Below are 17,464 nucleotides of genomic sequence, written 5' to 3'. Positions count from 1 at the left end.
CAACTTGTCTGCCAGCGATTCCGAACTATTTTTTTTAGAACAATTTAAACAATCTAGGAGCTCCCTGGCAGCCCCATATGCTCAGCTTCTACTGGTGAGTGATGCAGTAGCTGAGCATCAGCATTAAACATCAATACAGCACATTCCATACCAGCGATTTCAAGCGGCTCACGTGCTGCGCTGTCATTATCTGCATTATTGTGAACTAGTGAGATTCCCAGCGCTGAGCTCACTGCAAATGGGATCATCCAGCAGTGGCGACAGGACCTCTCGAATATCTGATATGTTCTTCTCCTTCGGTCTCACACTGTATACCTGACTACGTATTTATTTCCTATGTGCTACTACGACAGGAGGATTGAGATGACAGAACTCCGCCTGGTTAGTGACCAATCACGTCAGTATTGTTGGTTCGCAGTTTTTCTCATTTGGTCTCGCGATTCGCCGTCGTTCCAGCTCGGACGGGCCTGCGAGTTCTCTACATTGCTGTCCCGGGGCAGCCACTCATATTGCGAAACTGGTACCAGCAGCGGAAAAGCGCACGTTACCATTCGGTCACATGACACGCTATCGTAGCTTGCGTCACCTACTGTGGCTGGTGTCACGCTACCGTGGCTGGCGTCGCACGCTACCGTGGCTGGCGTCACACGTTACCGTGGCTTGCGTCACACGCTAACGTGGCGGGCGTCGCACGCTGCCGTGGCTGGCGTCGCACGCTACTGCGGCTGGCGTCACACGCTGCTATGGTTGTCTAACCTGCGCCTCCTCTGCAGCGCTGACGGACGGCGCCTGACCGGGCCGGGCCTGCGGTTCCGCCCGAGCCATCGCCGGCACCTGGTGCCGTCCGACATCAGTCCTGCCGGTCCAGCTCCTGCACGAACCGCAGATCAGTTCCCCTCATCTTGTCGGCCATCCAGCGGTCGAATTTGGCGTTCATCTCCGGGGTGAAGTGGTTCTTCCAGTCGCCGGTCTTGCCCTTCCGGATGAAGTTCCCGCGGTCCTGATGCATGAAGCCGATCTGCTTGCCGAACTCGGAGTTAACGAACGGGTTCTTCTTGAAGTTGTCGATGTGCAGGTGGCTCGCCAGCTTCGCAATCTCCTCATCCGAGAACGATTTGCCGAGGAATTTGGCCACCTTGCGGATCTCTGACTTCAGGTCGCGCTTCATGTCTTCGAAGAAGATAAAGCACATGTTGGGGTGATGACGCAAGTTCCATGCTTCGATCATGTGTTCAAGGAATGGAGTTTCCACGATATTGCTTTTCATGAAGTATTCCATGAAGAGCTAGAACGAAAGAGGCACGGGTACCACAAACTGTTAACGGTATCCATAGAGATGCTGGAGTCCATGCTTGGGTAACTCGGATCCATGCTAGCTCATATGACTCAGTCATTGATATCTTTGGCCGCATTTACAGCCAGAACTGCTTGCAAATAATAACTGGTGTATCGTGGTATGATTGTTACCTGCCTCTGTTACGTCACCAAGAAACCAGTTGTGTAATGCAACCAGCGATGTGAAAAAAAACGCATTTTAGTATGCAAACAGCGGTCTGGGACACTGCATCTTTGGCATTCTCTCGTCGCCGAATGCCTTCAATTTTACATTAACTAGTGTTCCAAATGCTCCACATATACGCAGCCAGGTTGGAGGCGTACCTCCAGGTCACCCATGTATTCATGACAGCGGATTAGTCTGTTGTGGTTGTAGTAGGAGACGCAGGCGTCCTTTGGGTTTCTGGCCACGTAGACGACCTTGCAGACGTCGAGAAGGCGCGGGTTGTTCATGCACATGGGCAGATGCGACTTGATGAAGCGTGGGGACGGGCGGTTGGGGTCTCCTGCCATGGCCGATAATGGAGGGGCGTTCAGCGTCGACGCAAACTTTGTCATGTACTCTGTGTCCGCTATTGCAGGGAAGTCAATGAAGCTCCATCTGAAACAGAAATACAGCGGATATAAACTGACATGCGTGAGACGCGCCTCGCGATCGGTCCGGCTCAGACTGCTGTCATGGTTCGATGGAAATGCGCAGCTATCATAAAAAGGCTAACCGCAAAGCCAGCGCCAGTCCCAGAAGGGAGTATTCCACAAGGGGGTATCCCACTACTTTTCAGCTATTGTTACATCACACGGATACGATTTGATCAGCAATGCCAGTTTTCTCGGAATCCTTCGGAATTTCTTGGAAACCTCAGAATTTCGATTTGAAGTAGCCAGCTACGCTGGAGAAATCTCATTTGACTCAATGCTCACCAATATGAAAGCAGTGCGTTTCATCTGCCGTGCATTTCCAACATATGCGTGCTGTAATGTTTGCGACACACTAATGTGTCAGCATGTTTGTGCAATCAATGCTACGTAAGCTTGAAACACCTTTTTTAGACAAAAAATATGCGAGCGCAAGACTTTTGTCTCGCAAATCCAACCAAACGTTATACTATGGCCTCCAATTCCCCCTCTATGGCATTCGGCACAGTGGCTCTTTTCGAGGCGCACTTCGGCTTTCGGAATGAGAATATCACATGAGCATGGTTCAAACCTCAATTCATGCACTTCTCGGTACCAGGTCCTAGCCCGCTGGGCCAATCACAACCATTCTTTATTCACACCAACGGAGGAGCGCACGGTGGTTGTCGTGGCGATAGTGGCTGCGATTGCAGGGAAGATGCGTAGTGCTGTTACAAAGCTTGACAGCGTTTTTTTTGGACTCTAAAATCACTAAATTTGATGTCCTTGTTATGTTTTGACGATGCTGCAGTGACATTAACAAGCGCTATTTTTAGACGTAACTAGTCTTGAGGTACCACAAGGGTATGTTTTTTTGAAATATGCCCCAAAGGTCGGACACTCCCTTCAATAAAGCACGGCCGCCTGAAAATGCACCACGGGGAAATTTTATCTTGCAAACAACATAAAATACGGTTTGCCACACTACGAGTGGGTCGCGGAATATGCGCAGCCGCGGAGCCACCAGCAGGTCCGATCTGTCAAAAGATCCTTGAAATCATCATCGGCTCTCAAATTGGATAATGACTGAAATGGTGAATGGGAAACTGGGAAATAGTTTGGGAGGGTTGAACAACGAGAAATGACTCGGCCTTCCACGAAAAACGCCAACGAAGGAAAGGTACCTCTCCGGATTGGGGCCTCTCTCTTCCCGAAATTGTGGGGCTGGAACCCAACTTGGGGTGGAGTGGGAGGCTGAATGGGGACTGGTGAAATTGTGCTTCCGAAAATACTTCAAAATAAACTCGCGCCGTTTAAAAATTAGACTGGAGCGCACCTATTTTACAGTCATTAGGCTGTCCTCTGCACAGACTGACACAGCAACACGAAAAATATAGATTTTCTCTCTACTCTTTCAATTCCGCTACCTGATTCCAGCACCACTTCACAATGCTGTGAATGCTAGCGCCTTCCTATCATCAAACTTAAAATTGCACAGTTGAAATAAAGACTCGACGACCTACGAGACCCACGAATTGACGTCCTGAAGGGTTTAAAGACTAATTTCAGACCCGTAATCATTTCCGTCCGCCCGCCGGCCTCTTCTAAGTGTTAGCCGCGGGGTCGGGGCAGGGCCGACACCGCGCGGTCTCGGAGACTGCAGCGCCGGGTGTAAAGGTTTTTCCTCAAGATTTTCGAGCGCCCATGCCCAAAACTACGCTGCATAATTTTTCTCATTTATCGATTCTGACCGAATGTTGAACATTTCAAGACAAACATGAGCTGGCCATGCTCCACGTGTTTTTGACCCAATTTGTTTGTTAGGGGGGCTTCATGATCAGGGGGTCCTTTGCAAACCAGTCACCACCCCCTTCCTCCAACCGTTGTCAAAGCTCTGGCTGCACCCCTTCAGTGCACGAAAATCAGAGCATCTATCTGAGATGAAACGCCACATTACCAACTGCCCCATAACTTTGAGAACTGAGAGACCTAAATCCGGCGGGGAACACGTCTGCCGTCCTGAGGTAAAACAGATGGTTTAAATAGCCGAATTCAGCATGAGTAGATGAATGGGATGGCTAAAAAAACACAAAATGGCCAACATTAACAAATGTGGTTTTACCTTTGGGCGGCAGGCGTTTGTTGGCGTTCTTTTCGGGTAGGTTGAGTCATTTTCCACTCTTAAACCCTTTTTTCCAAATCGGTTTGCGAAACACACCCCTGTACTCGGTCATTCCCCAGCCTGAGAGCCGGCGATGATTTGACGGATCTATCTGACTGCTCGGACATGCTGGTAGCTTAGTGCTTGCGCGTAGTCCATAACCCATCCGTAGTGTGGCAGGGAGTAGTTTTAGATTGCTTGCACCACACCCGTGGTGAACGTTCAGGTGGTTCTGCTTAGCTAAACCAATGCTTCAATATACGCTTTTGCGCCGCCTATTTCAAAGCCACCCATACATGTAAGAGGTCACAGAAACGCCATGCGAACGACGTGTTCCAAGAACAGTATTTGGCTAACAGACAGTTCAAGCTGCTGATGGCCCTCAGCGATCATGAAAAGTGTTTTGCCATATATAATGCAGGCATTTGGGGAGATCTAGTTATGACGGACATGAGGCTAATTGAATCACCTAAAAAAGTACGTCGACTGGGAATGAAAGTGCAAGTAAGGATATGCATTCACGAAAAATATACAAGGAAAGGTTTAACATCACGAAAACCGCGAAACACCATGACAATGACCAAAACACACTCAAATACAGAAAGAAACAAAAACGTTCACAGATAGGCCACCGACGCCACCTTGCGGCGCATAGAAGTACCACAGGTGAGTCACGCCGCCCGCTACAGTAGGAGTTCTGACGCTGTAAGTCTGGCAGCAAATCTGACGGTATAAAAATGCTTCATGACGTAATCAAACAATGACCTGCCGAAGAGCATATTTACTAAATAATGAAATAATAATGTTTAGAGCAACGTTTTACGTTTTAAAGGACACCAATAGCTTCAAGTTAGCTTTTCCATCACACCTAATACTTGCCTAATATATCTAAATTACAGCCTTCCCTTCCAATGTGAACAACACCTTTTCACACCGCTGCCTACGATTCTACTGTTCCCTTGCTGCCTAGCAAAGCCACCCATTGCTCCCACTTCCATTTTTTAAGCAAAGTTATCTCGAATGCCTAAATACAAGGCTTTGAGTTCAAATAAGTTTTAACCGTAGCTCGTTACGTGTGATCTGAACCCACTCCAGACAGTGAAATAATAATCAAATCAGGCGGGGTATAAGCACCTACCGCTATAGGGATCCCCATTCATGAGATAACACGTAATTCTCCGCGCGGAATTTCCAGCAATGCGAGCAGCTTGATTCAACCTTAAAGGGGAGGCGTGCCCGGGCGGTTGCCAGCAGTTAAAGAGTAATTTGGAAGGCGGCGGGGACTGTTCACCGCACTGCAAGCTGTGACGCTTTGACGCGATTACTGCTTATCATTTACGGAATCATCGTCGGTGGATAACGTCGGAAGCATTGTCAATCATCATATCATCGTCACTGGGTTACATTTATGACTGATGTCAAAACGGTCCTTCCTAATGAAAACAGCCCAATGACGCCCAAGCCCGGTAATGAGTTGTCAAAGTTGCCATTAACCTCTGTTATGCCTCTATCTGCCTGCCTCTATCGACCAATCAACCGTTCAGCCGAAACCCAGAACCGTTGTGTCTGTGAGTACGGCTACAAGGAGCACCTAGTCAAAATGGGGGAGTCCGTCTTACCCCTCTTCTGGAGCAATTTCATTTGATACCGTGCACCCCTCCCCCCTCCCTGTCACACTGGCACACACGTTGACGGAAGACTATGCGTGATTAGGAAGCGCACGAATGTACGCATTTTAGAACATATCACTTACACGTTACATTTAACATTCGTACCATGTGTCTGACGTAGTCTAGGTCATAATAGCCTTCAATGACGTGAAGAGCAGGCTTTTCTGGTCCCAAAAGATAGCCGAAGAGCTGGATCATTTCTGACCTAAGTTGGAAAGCCTGCTATTTAGGGGCATGCAAATTTTGTCAAGTATTTTTTAAATGGATATAAATAAATCATTATTTCAAACAAAGGCATTCGTTTCCAGCTGATATAGACCTACCCTACCCCAGCGGTGTCCACGTGGGAGAGAAAAGGCAGATGAATTAACGTGTCATGATCCGCTGGCCGCCGTCGGCATGAAGTATCACCTGTGAACTGCTTTCTTGCGTTCGTGCGGAACAAGAAACCGTGCGTAATGAGCGCACTTTCCCATATGCGGCCCAACTTTGTGGAGTTTAACTTACATGCCATTAGTCGATGGGGTTTTGAAAGTATCGTGGGAAATTATATTTTGTAAACGTCGTCAAAAACGGGCCAGATTTTGTAAACATCAACGAGAACGTTCTTTCCTTTGTACTTATTTCCACCACACGGTAAACTTTAACTACCAATCATGTAAGCATTAGCAATTAATTGTGTTGATACTAAACGCCTTATAACGTTGTCTGCTTCGAAAGCCAGGTCGTGCAGCGGAATTCTTTTCCGCTCCCCTGAGTACCATTGCCGGCACGTCACCTCGCTATGCAGAACGTTTAAGCTGCGCTATGCTGCTGTGCAACGTATGAGTAGAATAGCGAGATATAGCGCAGCGTTACATAGAATGTCCAGGCCCTACGAGCACGAAATAACATCCCGGGTGGCTGCAACACAGACACGAGCTAGTTATACCTGTTGGGCATAAGGGGCGTCTTGGCCCCCTCGTAGTCCAGATCGTTGGCGATGAGCCACACCATCTCCTGGGTCCAGGTAGTGCCACACTTGGGTGGCGTCACCACCCAGACGTCCCGCGGGTCCAGCGGGTAGTTGTACAGGTCCTCCAGCAGGGCTTCGTTGATTGTACCAGACAGCTTGAAGCCCCAGTCGTTGGTTGACACCAGTCCATTGGGATATCCCTCAAAGTCCTTAGCAATCCTCTTTTGCAGTTCGTCTTCCAGCGGAATGATTTTGAATGGGTATGGAATCTTCTCGGCTGACGACATCTGGAACATATTTGTACTTTAGCGATCGTCGACATATAATCGTAACTGAACATCTTACAACTAGCGCCACATTTTGTTAGGTCACATATTAGGTTTCATCGCAAATGTGAGGTTTTATCATTAAAAACTGCTGAGTTCCATCAAGATCACTTGCAACTAAAAAGAGACAATTTTGTTGTGACAACATTCCTACAAATCTGGACCAGTAGCGTAGACAGGACTCCACCCGGGAGGGCGGGGGGGGGGGTCAGATCAGGTCAAAGTGGGCTGTTTTAGCAATGGCAGACTTTTAGACGGCTGCGTCGCTATGGGAACCCTGCTTTTTATTCAGAGAAACTTTTAAAACTCGGGGCCCCATTTGGACGCCTTTAGGATCCATTTTTGGGTGTTGCCTGCAGGTGCCTTAAACTGCCTAAAAACGGACCGTTGACACCATGAGTTCCCGCCACCTTTAAGGGGTAGCCAATACCCCAAAAGCCTCCCTCTTGGCTATGCAACTGACCTGGGCACGCACGTTAGAGGCCCGAGGCAGGGGTGTAGTTTCCTATTTCGTTGGGAAGGCCCCATCCCCTTCCCCGGGCTCTGGGCTCTCGGGCTCCAGCCCCTCCCCCAACTTTAGGAGGAAAGTTGGCCAAATCCGGGGAGAAACCCGTTTGGTAGCGTATTTTGGGGTGGGTGCTGTCATTTCTCACTGCTTAGCCCTGCAACTCATTTTGTGAACATGTTTCTGATCTCCTCCGGCCAAACGGCCGAAGGCAAACGCAACCCGCGAATTCGAACCAGCAATGGTGAACCCCCCCCCCCCCCACCCTGATGGCATGACAGCCATTTATTACTTGATTGAACGATGCTTATGCGCTACGGTCTATGTAGACCACATTTGATTTCTCAGCCATCGTCCATGAACAAGCGGCCAGGAGTGCCCCTTCCTGCATACCGGCGAAATAAAGAATCATACATTTCCAGAAAACAAAAAAGCAAGAAGCGGAGAAAACCCAAAGAAGCGTAAGAAGTAGGGTTGGACCAGTGCTATGCGTACACCAGGTTATAACAAAAGACTGGAGGTAGTCATAACCAGTCAGCAAATGGCGGCGCGCTGGTTGACACCTCATAGGTTCATCAAACCACACATTCATTTCGCCTTAGTGAGACGCATCGCTCATACAGATTGAAAGGCCTTAAGCTTAGGCTCGTGGCTTATGGTGGCTTTTCATGTGAAACTTGCGCTGGACATCCACTGGATCCCATTGAGCTGAGTACTCATTGCTGCTGGGAGACAGTCCGTGACCATTAGCCAATGTTGAGAAGGACGACACCCTGGCTGTACAATGTAGCGAGTGGTGTGAGTTGCTTGATCATTAGTCATGATACAAGGATATATATATATATATATATATATATATATATTATCAGTGATCGTGCTAATGGATCAGGATTTTAGGTCAGGTGTGCCTATGAGTTGTCGTGAATATGAACCATGATATTTGGTATTCGTTCAGAATTATCATACAGCAAGAAGGGATAATAATTTGCGTTAAGCCGAGTCATACGCAAGCAGTTTGCTCGTAAGAATTCACTCATTAATTATGTACTTGACACACACACATACAATATATATATATATATATATATATATATATATATATATATATATATATATATATAGTTAATGCGTGGTAGTAAAGCCCAAACGACCAAAAAACTTACTAGAAAATGAAGCAGAAATAGGATTGACTTCTAAAAGCCTCTGTCTGGGTCCTCAGTGACTAGACAGGATGGAAGGAAAGTCACAATGCACCGGTTCGAAAATGTGTCCGCCACGGACCAGCGATGGTGGCAACGCACCAGTCGTACCGGGGAGCCTAGCGGCGATAACACGCTTCGGTTGTTTTTTCCCTGGAATGGCCCGTTTAAAAAACTCTTGTTTTCCACGACGCCTTACGCCGGAAGCACGCTTCCGGCATTTCCTCCTGGCCTGCCCGTGAAATAGTGTTTCTAATGCATGTCAAGTCATTCTTGAGATACTTACAGCTGCAGCATGCTGTCAAATGCCATGCCGCATAGAGCAATCAATAGTATTTTGTTCGACGCACTGATGAACTTGTTTTGTTGTTGACGCTATCAGCATGTGAAAGGGTGTCTCCACTGTGGAATGCTATGTTCGTAAAAGGCTGTTTCTTCAATTTCATCTTCTCCTACATCTTCCATCGTCATCATCATCTTCCATGCATCTTCTTCTTCAATTTTACAGGATACCGAACATCCTGGGTCGAATCTCGGCGGGTGGATGAAATTATACGCAGTAGTAGAACAATATCGCCAAGCTGCGAAGCAGTCAGACAATCGTGGCCTATCAAAATTGGAGAACCCGAGTAAAAATAGCCTTCCACGAAACATAGTGTTCACCGTTTGTGCGTCACATTTGTCTTGTGTCGTGTCGTGTCGAACAATTGTGAGAATGGAAAGCGCAGATAATCGTCTTCCGTTCCCAATTCATCAGGAAGGCCGCATCAGTGGACATGCAACTACCTGTGAAGTGGCAGAAATGTAAATTGAAACAGTATCAAACTGTGCAGCACGAACGAAGAGACAGTGTTAACATAGTCCAGAAGGTGACAGGGGCAGAATGGTAGCTTGGGTGGCATGGATGAGACGGTAGTAATAGCCTTATTCCTCGAAGAAAAACCAGGAGCATGGTGCTATGGATGCGTTGATACTTCGGCAGCATGCCTTTATCAAAACAATAGCAGAAGTGAAGTCAAAATTGCTTGCCGACGATCCCACTCGATTTTCAGTTTTTTTGTTTGTTTCTGAAACAGCGAGCCACAGTTTTTACGGGACGCCAACGTTCAGGGCATTAAACGAGGAGCCATTGTCAGCCATTACTATGATACAGTGCATGTCTAACTAAGAATTAGAATACGCGACAATACGTGTACATGCAAGCTACTTCAAGCAAATAGGCATCATGCATCACAATTCATCCAAACATGCAAGCGAGTTGAAGTAAACAGGCATCACACATCACGCATCAATTATGCATGCAACCGATTTCGATAAAACAGGCATCGCACATCACCCGTCAGGCATCACTTCACATGCAAACGATTTTAAGCTAGCACACCTCACACATCATGTACATATCACGTTCGCATGATCGGCCATGATAAGCCTTGTACTTTAAGGTTTGGTCGCCGGCTTTTTATAGGAATAGAGTCACGTATGTTTCTGTCTGGGTGATCCTGCCAGAAAAATAAGTGAGTGTTTCCTAGCCTGAATGTTGGGTGTCGTTTAAAAACTGCTGCTCGCTGTTAAAAAAAAAACCTGAAAAATTGAGTAGGATCGTCAGCAGATAATTTTGAATACTATTCTGCTATTGTTTCGATAAAGGCATGTTGACGGAATATAAATGTATGTATGTCTCCATTCTCCTGGCTTTGCTCCGAGGAATAAGCTATTACTGCTGTCTTATCTATGCCAGTAATGCTCCTGGCAAATGCACTTAACTTACGTAATTGGGCCGCGTGGTTTACCTAAGGCCACGTGTTGCGCAAAAACATAGCCTTAGAACAACCATGGTGAGAAAAGGCTGTGTTTAATTTGCACACCTTTTCTTAAGTGGTCAAGTGTTCAGCAATTGTTCAGAGGCGTATCGGTCTCAGTGCATGTTCACAGTCGCCTAGCCAAGATTTCTTCAAGGAGGGGCCAAATCGGGGCTCAGGGACGCCTTCAGCCAAGGGGCCTACCTAGTCGCTATAGGGGCTTGTTTTCATTCGGGAGCTATTTTGGGCTCAAGGTCTTATTTCGATGCATCTGTGGACTCCATCCGCGAGCTCAGTGAGAGTTAGACTAACAGGTGCACTGAGTCCACCTCCACGTGCACGCGATGTCTTACAATGGGCTCATTTTCTTTCCAATGCAAATATTATTGTGCTTTACTTCGTATTTCACTTTGTTTTAGTTGTTTTGCTTCATCTTTTTAAGAAGATCATGGGCAAACCAAGAAGTTTTTCACCTGGTTTGCGGCGAAAAGATGACAAAAAGGGGGGGGGGGGCAGGCTTGACCTGACCCGGCGGAACTGATTGATCGCATGGTAAGTACAGGATACTGCGAATCCAACTCAGGAGACAGTTAGGTCAGGACTTAGCGATTGCTGTTACTGATGCCGACTGTTGCCACTTGTCACCACCCTGTCACAAAAGCCCGCCTCCCCCCCCCCCTCCCGCCGCCTGTCGCCGCCCATGCGACGAGACGCTTGGGAGATACTGCGCCGGCAGCCAACTGAGGACAGCGCGAATAAAGCGTAGGCCTGTATTGTGACATTTCTTCTATTCCTTTCCAAGCTGATAGCCGTCTTTGTTATTTTTGGATCGCGGGCTTCAAGCTACGATCTTTCACATGCAAAAAACAGGTTCATATTGTGTAGGAAAATGTTTCTGCATGTTTACAAATGGTCACAACCAATATTTGTTGTACAGTGACGATTTCAAGCATGAAACAACGAATGATCTTCAAGATGGCTATTTTGGTTCAAAAACCCATGCAAATGTGGAACATTCCCTTTAAGAAAAGCGTCATAGCTGGGAGTGAAAATAAATACAAGTAAAATATAAAACCATGGACAAAATACAAGATCACCACGAGAAAAGACCAAAATACGCGCATATTACGTTCGTCAGGCTTGTCACGCGCGCACAACTTAGCAAACCACCTAGCGGTGAGTTGAAGTACTACGAGGAAGTTGCCCGTCCACTTCAGTGGCAGTTCTGACACGGCAAGTCTGGCAGCGGCTTTGACTTCATAAGAACGTTCCATTACCTAATCAAACAATGACGTATTGAGTAGCGCACCTATCAAATGGAAATATTTGGCTCTCTAGAGCAACCTTTTGCGCCTAACAACATTCCGATACTTTAAGTGAGCTTTCTTCATCACACCTTATGCTTGCCTCAATATTTCTAAATGTGGAACATTCCCCCTAATGTGGAACATTCCCGCTAAGGTGGCATTCCATTTATGAAAGCCTGTCCATCGTATTACCTCGAATCGGATTCTCTCACAATCGAGATAGTAGCTTGACGCGAGATTCATGGTCTGACCTTCAACGAACGTTACGGTATACAGCAGCTCAAAGTTTTCCCGATCGTTCCTGAGGTTGCGGGGGTCCGGTTCAACTCACTGTAACACTCACGCTCTCATGCATTGTCGAGTGTTCCAACGTGGATCGACCCCCGTTTATGGAATTTTACTCACCTGTGTTTACCTATATGAAAACTCTATATCAACTAAACTACCCGTGATACATGTTTTGAGGCAAACGCAAGATACATAAGAGCCTCGTAAATCATTCAAGCGTGCATACATAACTTCACTTGGCTATATGTGCAATTTTACCTCGAAAATGCCGGCTTTGTCTTTCGGTCGCACAGCTAGCAACAAGTTTGTTTAGTCTAGTAGGCGGCAGAAACTGAAGCCTTGACCTACACCCCTCGAACCAGACCACTGCCCTCCCATCCTGCGAGCATTTTACGGTATTGATATCGTATGAGTGAGTTACCTTCGTGAGCCGGCTAAGCGACCAATCGTATGCCGCCTTCGGCTTCAATTTTGTATCCCTCCTTTGTTCTGCCAATGACGAACATAACCACCGAATCCAAACGCTTGCATTCTCAAGTGCTGTGCTGTGCTGTGCTGTGGCGTCGGCAGTGCTGATCGCCAGCGGTGTAACGTACGGTCATTGCCAAACAAATACCGAGCGCTAAAGCATGATGCGCGATGCATGGCTTGCTCATGATTGCGTTCAAAAACGGCGTCAACTGAAGCTGAGACGTAACTGACATTATCGAACTAGCTGCTGCTGAGGCAGCCTGAGGCTGGCCTGTTTACCTTGGACAGTTCCGATAGCAGCAGCCTCGCGCTCTTCCACTTCGCGTGCGCCCCGTCCGGCTCCCCGGCTGCGTCTGTTTACGGTGCCAAGGTTATCGCGCCTTCCTGCCCTGTCATGCCTATCTTCCGTCCTCGGACTGACCTTGAACCTCTTGCAGAGATTGAGGCCCGTACTGGCGCCATGCGGAATGGAATTGGAATAGAATGGGCGGAAACGTGCAGAAGTGGAGCTACATGCGTTAACGACATTGAGGTTTCGACGCCTAAAACTGCGCAATTGGTACTCATGAACGTAACCACGTTAAATCATGACTGGGATCAGGGGCGTAGTGTAGCGAGAAAGCAAGTGGGATGAGAGTGGGTGGTGCTGTTGGGTTGAACGGGGGAGGGAGGGGGAAGACATTGGGTGGTGAAAAATGAAAAACCTACCTCAAAAATGCGTAATCAAACGGTGTGTCTCTCTCGATTCATTCCCCTTTCCTCTCGAAGTTGGGAGGGGGGGGGGGGGGCTGGAGTTGAAGTTGGTGCAAGGGGCTGGAGTACCCTGCCTCAACTGAACAGGAAATCACATCCCTGACTGGGTTCATTTCTGTTTTTTCCCCACTTCGTGCTATCAAAAACAAAAATATCCCAGTGTGCCAAACAGATGCCGGTGTCAGAAGCTAACCCACCCCAAAGACGATTACGCTCATGCTTATACGTGCTCCTCGTAACGAATTTCGTCTAATGGGGTTCGATATTTGTTTTGATCTTGTGCCTAAGGAGACGCAATTTGGGGCTCATGTGCAGCTCGAATCCTGCACCTGAAACGTCCCTTACGACCCAACACCCCATCGCATTTCCACAAAACTGGGGCAACGTTTTGAAAACCATTCGGATGCATTGACATAAGAGGCCTGTTCTACTTCCAAAGCGCACGTATACCCGCTGTTAAGCTTAACGCGCGCCCGGCCGGGGGTCTGAAACGACCGCGCCCGGCCGGGGGTCTGAGACGACCGCGCCCGGCCGGGGTCTGAGACGACCGCGCCCGGCCGGGGGTCTGAGACGACCGCGCCCGGCCGGGGGTCTGAGACGACCGCGCCCGGCCGGGGGAAAGTAACTTCCCCCTGGGATCCCCTCCGACTTCCAGACGCCGTATGAGAAAAAACAACGATCGCGTATTGAAGGTCTCGCCAAATCATGAAGAATGCACCACAACTTGTTGACCTCAGCTCAAACGTGAGGTTGCCAGTGGCCACGAAAGGTAAGGCCGTCTGTTCTAATGGATGCAGTTAAAACCTATGTTAACACGCCAAAACGGCTAAGAGCACACAAATAAGCATAAAGACTGTAGGTAGTTCATTTCGACAATTTCTATTCCCCGCATAGGTCAGGTCAGATGAGTTCACCGCTCAAAATTGGTCTACCAGTAGCCTACAAGAACGATACTTTCCTAACAATGTGCTTCTGACTGTGCTCATATCATTAGGTGCAGCGGTGGGAAAAGCGTATTGCAGACACAAAATATACTTTTGTGATGACCTAGAGGTCATCTGTGGTCGACGTAGGTCAAATTTATGAAACATCCGAGTGAAAAATATTAACCGCTAACCGGGTTTATGTGACCAGTACAATGCTGTTTTGTGGTCGGAGATAGTGTATTGGACATCCAGAGGTACTAAAGATCGCATATCATTCCCACACTACACACATTTCCCTTCGGCGCCTAGCAATTTATTTGTAACAACTGGGAACAAGTACGTTGGTACATAAATTAGGTGTCATCAGCTTCACAAGCACGGTGAGAGGGTGGTTATATGCGTCGCACTCGTTCATCTAGCCTCTCCGCTACTGGCAACATAGGCTACTGGCCTTGGATGACCTTATATTCCTTTGACCTTATGAATATATATCATTCCTATTTGTGAACATAGGGTGATAAACATACATGCTTAAGCAGGAATAATCTCGTAGCCATTCTTTGCCATTTTGCTGAAAAAGCACGCATAACAAACTGCATAAGCAAACTGATAAAAGTTGACACGAGGAGTTAGTGCATTCAAATACCGAATTAAACACATGAAACCATTTACTACGTCTGATACACATCATCCACGTTTTTACTATATAACCGGAGATGAACGACAGCCTTATGCAGCATCCCATCAACGAGCCAAGCCAAAGGTCTTGCCAATTAAGCGCAACAAACAGTCAATATGTAGAAAACTCGCTCAAACGTGGGCTTGGGGAGAACGGGGGGGGGGGGGGAGGGGGGAAGAGGTGAAGCAGGAATATTTTTCGACTTTGTTGGTTTCTGACGATGTAGCTCCTTATGTCGGTTGGCTTTTCTTCAGAAGTAAAGAGCGGAGAAGAGGGGGGGGGGGGGGCAACCAACCGTCCATCCCGCCTTCGGCTCCCCGACGACTCAGTGTCAAGTCATCCGGGCGATTTGTCCTGAACAGCTGTTTTTATTCCCCCCCCCCCCCACATACCAGTAAGCGGTACCAGAACACTTGCGGGTCCCGTGCTCCCCGAGATTGCTGCTGGGGGCCGCCTCTGTTCCTGAATGCCACGTGGCGGCGACTCCCGAACCCGCTGAGTGTCTGTTGACATTGGCACCCCGTTGAAGCAGCTGATCAGCCGCTCGTCGCTGACTCATGGCGCCAGCTGATACACACACGCCTGAAAAATGTTGCTGAGCTGGGACATAGTTAATGTAAACAGGTAATATCTAAACCAGCTAATTTTTATGTGAATGGTACTTTCGGAACAATCACGAACACTTCCTTAGACTTGGTTAAACGATAAAAAACAAGGCGCAGGCACGCACTAGGAAAATCTTACAAGTCAAACGCATTTCACATCCATATCCCTTTGTGGTAGTGAAAACAGCATGCCTACTTATCGGTTTATATTTCAAACAAACAGTCAATCAAAAGCCCCGTCATCGCCTAAGCAACGCGTTTACCATTCGATGCCATCGTAGTGCAATTCTCAATAGTTTCACTGTGTTACATGACAACTAATCCTTGCATCTGCGGTCATCTGTGCAACATATGCGACACACGCTCTCGGTAGGCCCGGTTTTACACTCATTCCCTGCTCCCATGCAATACAGTGACTTGCAGGTCTGCAGCAGTTCTCGAGCTTTCTGCAGGATCCGGCACGTTGGCGCAGCAGGAGCAGGTCTACAGCAGTTCTCTAGTTTTCTGCAGGATCCGGCACGTCTGGCGCAGCGGGCGAGGGATTCCCGGTGCCACTTCAGACGGTCAGCTCGGCGCTGAGCCTGCATCTGCACCATTCGCCTCTTCAGCCGTGGACGTCGGTCGCGCCTGCTCGCGTCCCGGTGATAAAAGGCCTGAGGATGAGAGAGGTACCCTCAGTGAAAAGCGCACATCACGGTCTCGCTGATATTTAGCTGCCCTAACGTTCTGCTGTTAGGTACTCAAGCGATGCGATTTTTTTACCAGCACGTTACATCTGCTAAATGCCCACCACATGCACCAGGGGAGCATACGAGTCTCCGCCTCCATGTGGACTCAATCGGCCGACAATATTTGTTTTGGAGCTAGAAAGTACCCGACAGAAAGTTTAAAGCAGTGTAAACGTCGGACTTATTCACATCAGCAGTAACGGACAAAGCACTGGCATGCGCAATGAAGTACACTGATAGGAGAACACGCACTGAGGTGTACTGATCTTGAGTGAAGCTCTCAGCAGATACTGAGAGCTTCATTAAACGAATCGGTGATCTTAATTCGTGGTGTTGAACGAAGCTTGCAGAGTCCTGAAACGTACGAGTCTGAGGGCGACTTGCGTTGTGCCTACTGAACTGGATTTGACACAGACTGAGGTTAACGGTTCAAACAATGAGCTGCGCAATTTCAACTCAAAGTATCATAGTACATACATTCATGGGGTTAAAATGTAGCCTGCAGAACACTCAAATTTCAGTCTTGGTAAAACTTACAGCAAATCTAGAGTCCTAGATCTGCTGAGCTGACATATACTGAGACTTTGCGGAGGTTGAAGTAATATGATGTTTAATTTTGTCTGGAAGGCTTTATGCTAACACGTACATTGAAAACAAAGTTGGATCAAGAATGTTCATGGAAGAAGTCTCCCACAGGTACATTTCTACCATACCTCAACCAAAGCATCGATGTTTTGCATCCTCAAAAGTGAAAGCCATGACAAACTTGTTCCCCCCATTTCTACACCATGATGATAGTCAAGACTAGTAACCATCAAATACTACCCTAGAAAAAAGGCCTTGGGTAGCGGTGTCACTTTCTGCAATCGGTTGGAGTTGGGGGGCTTATCTAACAAAGTTGACCTAATCTACCCCCAAATTCTGATATCTCCTTAGATTTCGTCCACTTTGATTTGCGCCTCCGACGTTAAATTGAGCAATTTTTAAAAAAGAATCACAGCTCAAAATGGTTTTGATGTTGAGGAATGACATTCTATTTGAAGCCGATGTGATTTTGAAGATAATGGCATATGACGATATTGATAGTGATAAGTTTAGTTGCCTAGTGTGCCAGCAGTTCAGACACTTGCTGTTTGACACGC

General features: G+C 47.6%; 1 protein-coding gene across 3 annotated transcripts; it reads right to left on the bottom strand.

Annotated features, from left to right (window-relative positions):
* Positions 1–312: 312 nt before the first annotated feature.
* On the bottom strand, positions 313–12,975 carry LOC119094477 (sulfotransferase family cytosolic 1B member 1). 3 transcript variants are annotated; one of them, XM_037217536.1, is made up of 5 exons: positions 12,911–12,964; positions 9,430–9,552; positions 6,713–7,023; positions 1,660–1,936; positions 313–1,285 (listed from the first exon to the last, which is right to left on the bottom strand). In XM_037217536.1, exons 3-5 carry the CDS (start codon positions 7,021–7,023, stop codon positions 851–853), a joined length of 1,023 nt encoding a protein of 340 aa, XP_037073431.1. In that variant the 5' UTR covers positions 9,430–9,552; positions 12,911–12,964; the 3' UTR covers positions 313–850. The 3 variants fall into 3 exon arrangements, with proteins under 3 accessions (XP_037073431.1, XP_037073430.1, XP_037073432.1); XM_037217535.1 differs by lacking the exon at positions 9,430–9,552 and having other exon boundaries at positions 12,911–12,975; XM_037217537.1 differs by lacking the exons at positions 9,430–9,552; positions 12,911–12,964 and adding an exon at positions 9,053–9,239.
* Positions 12,976–17,464: the final 4,489 nt, after the last annotated feature.

This window comes from Pollicipes pollicipes, unplaced genomic scaffold (genome assembly GCF_011947565.3).
Source record: "Pollicipes pollicipes isolate AB1234 unplaced genomic scaffold, Ppol_2.1 Scaffold_4002;HRSCAF=4701_pilon_pilon_pilon, whole genome shotgun sequence".
In the NCBI taxonomy this organism is placed as follows: Eukaryota; Metazoa; Arthropoda; class Thecostraca; order Pollicipedomorpha; family Pollicipedidae; genus Pollicipes; species Pollicipes pollicipes.
The sequence above is the reverse complement of the archived record's forward strand: the minus strand, read 5'-3'. Positions and strand labels throughout refer to the sequence as shown.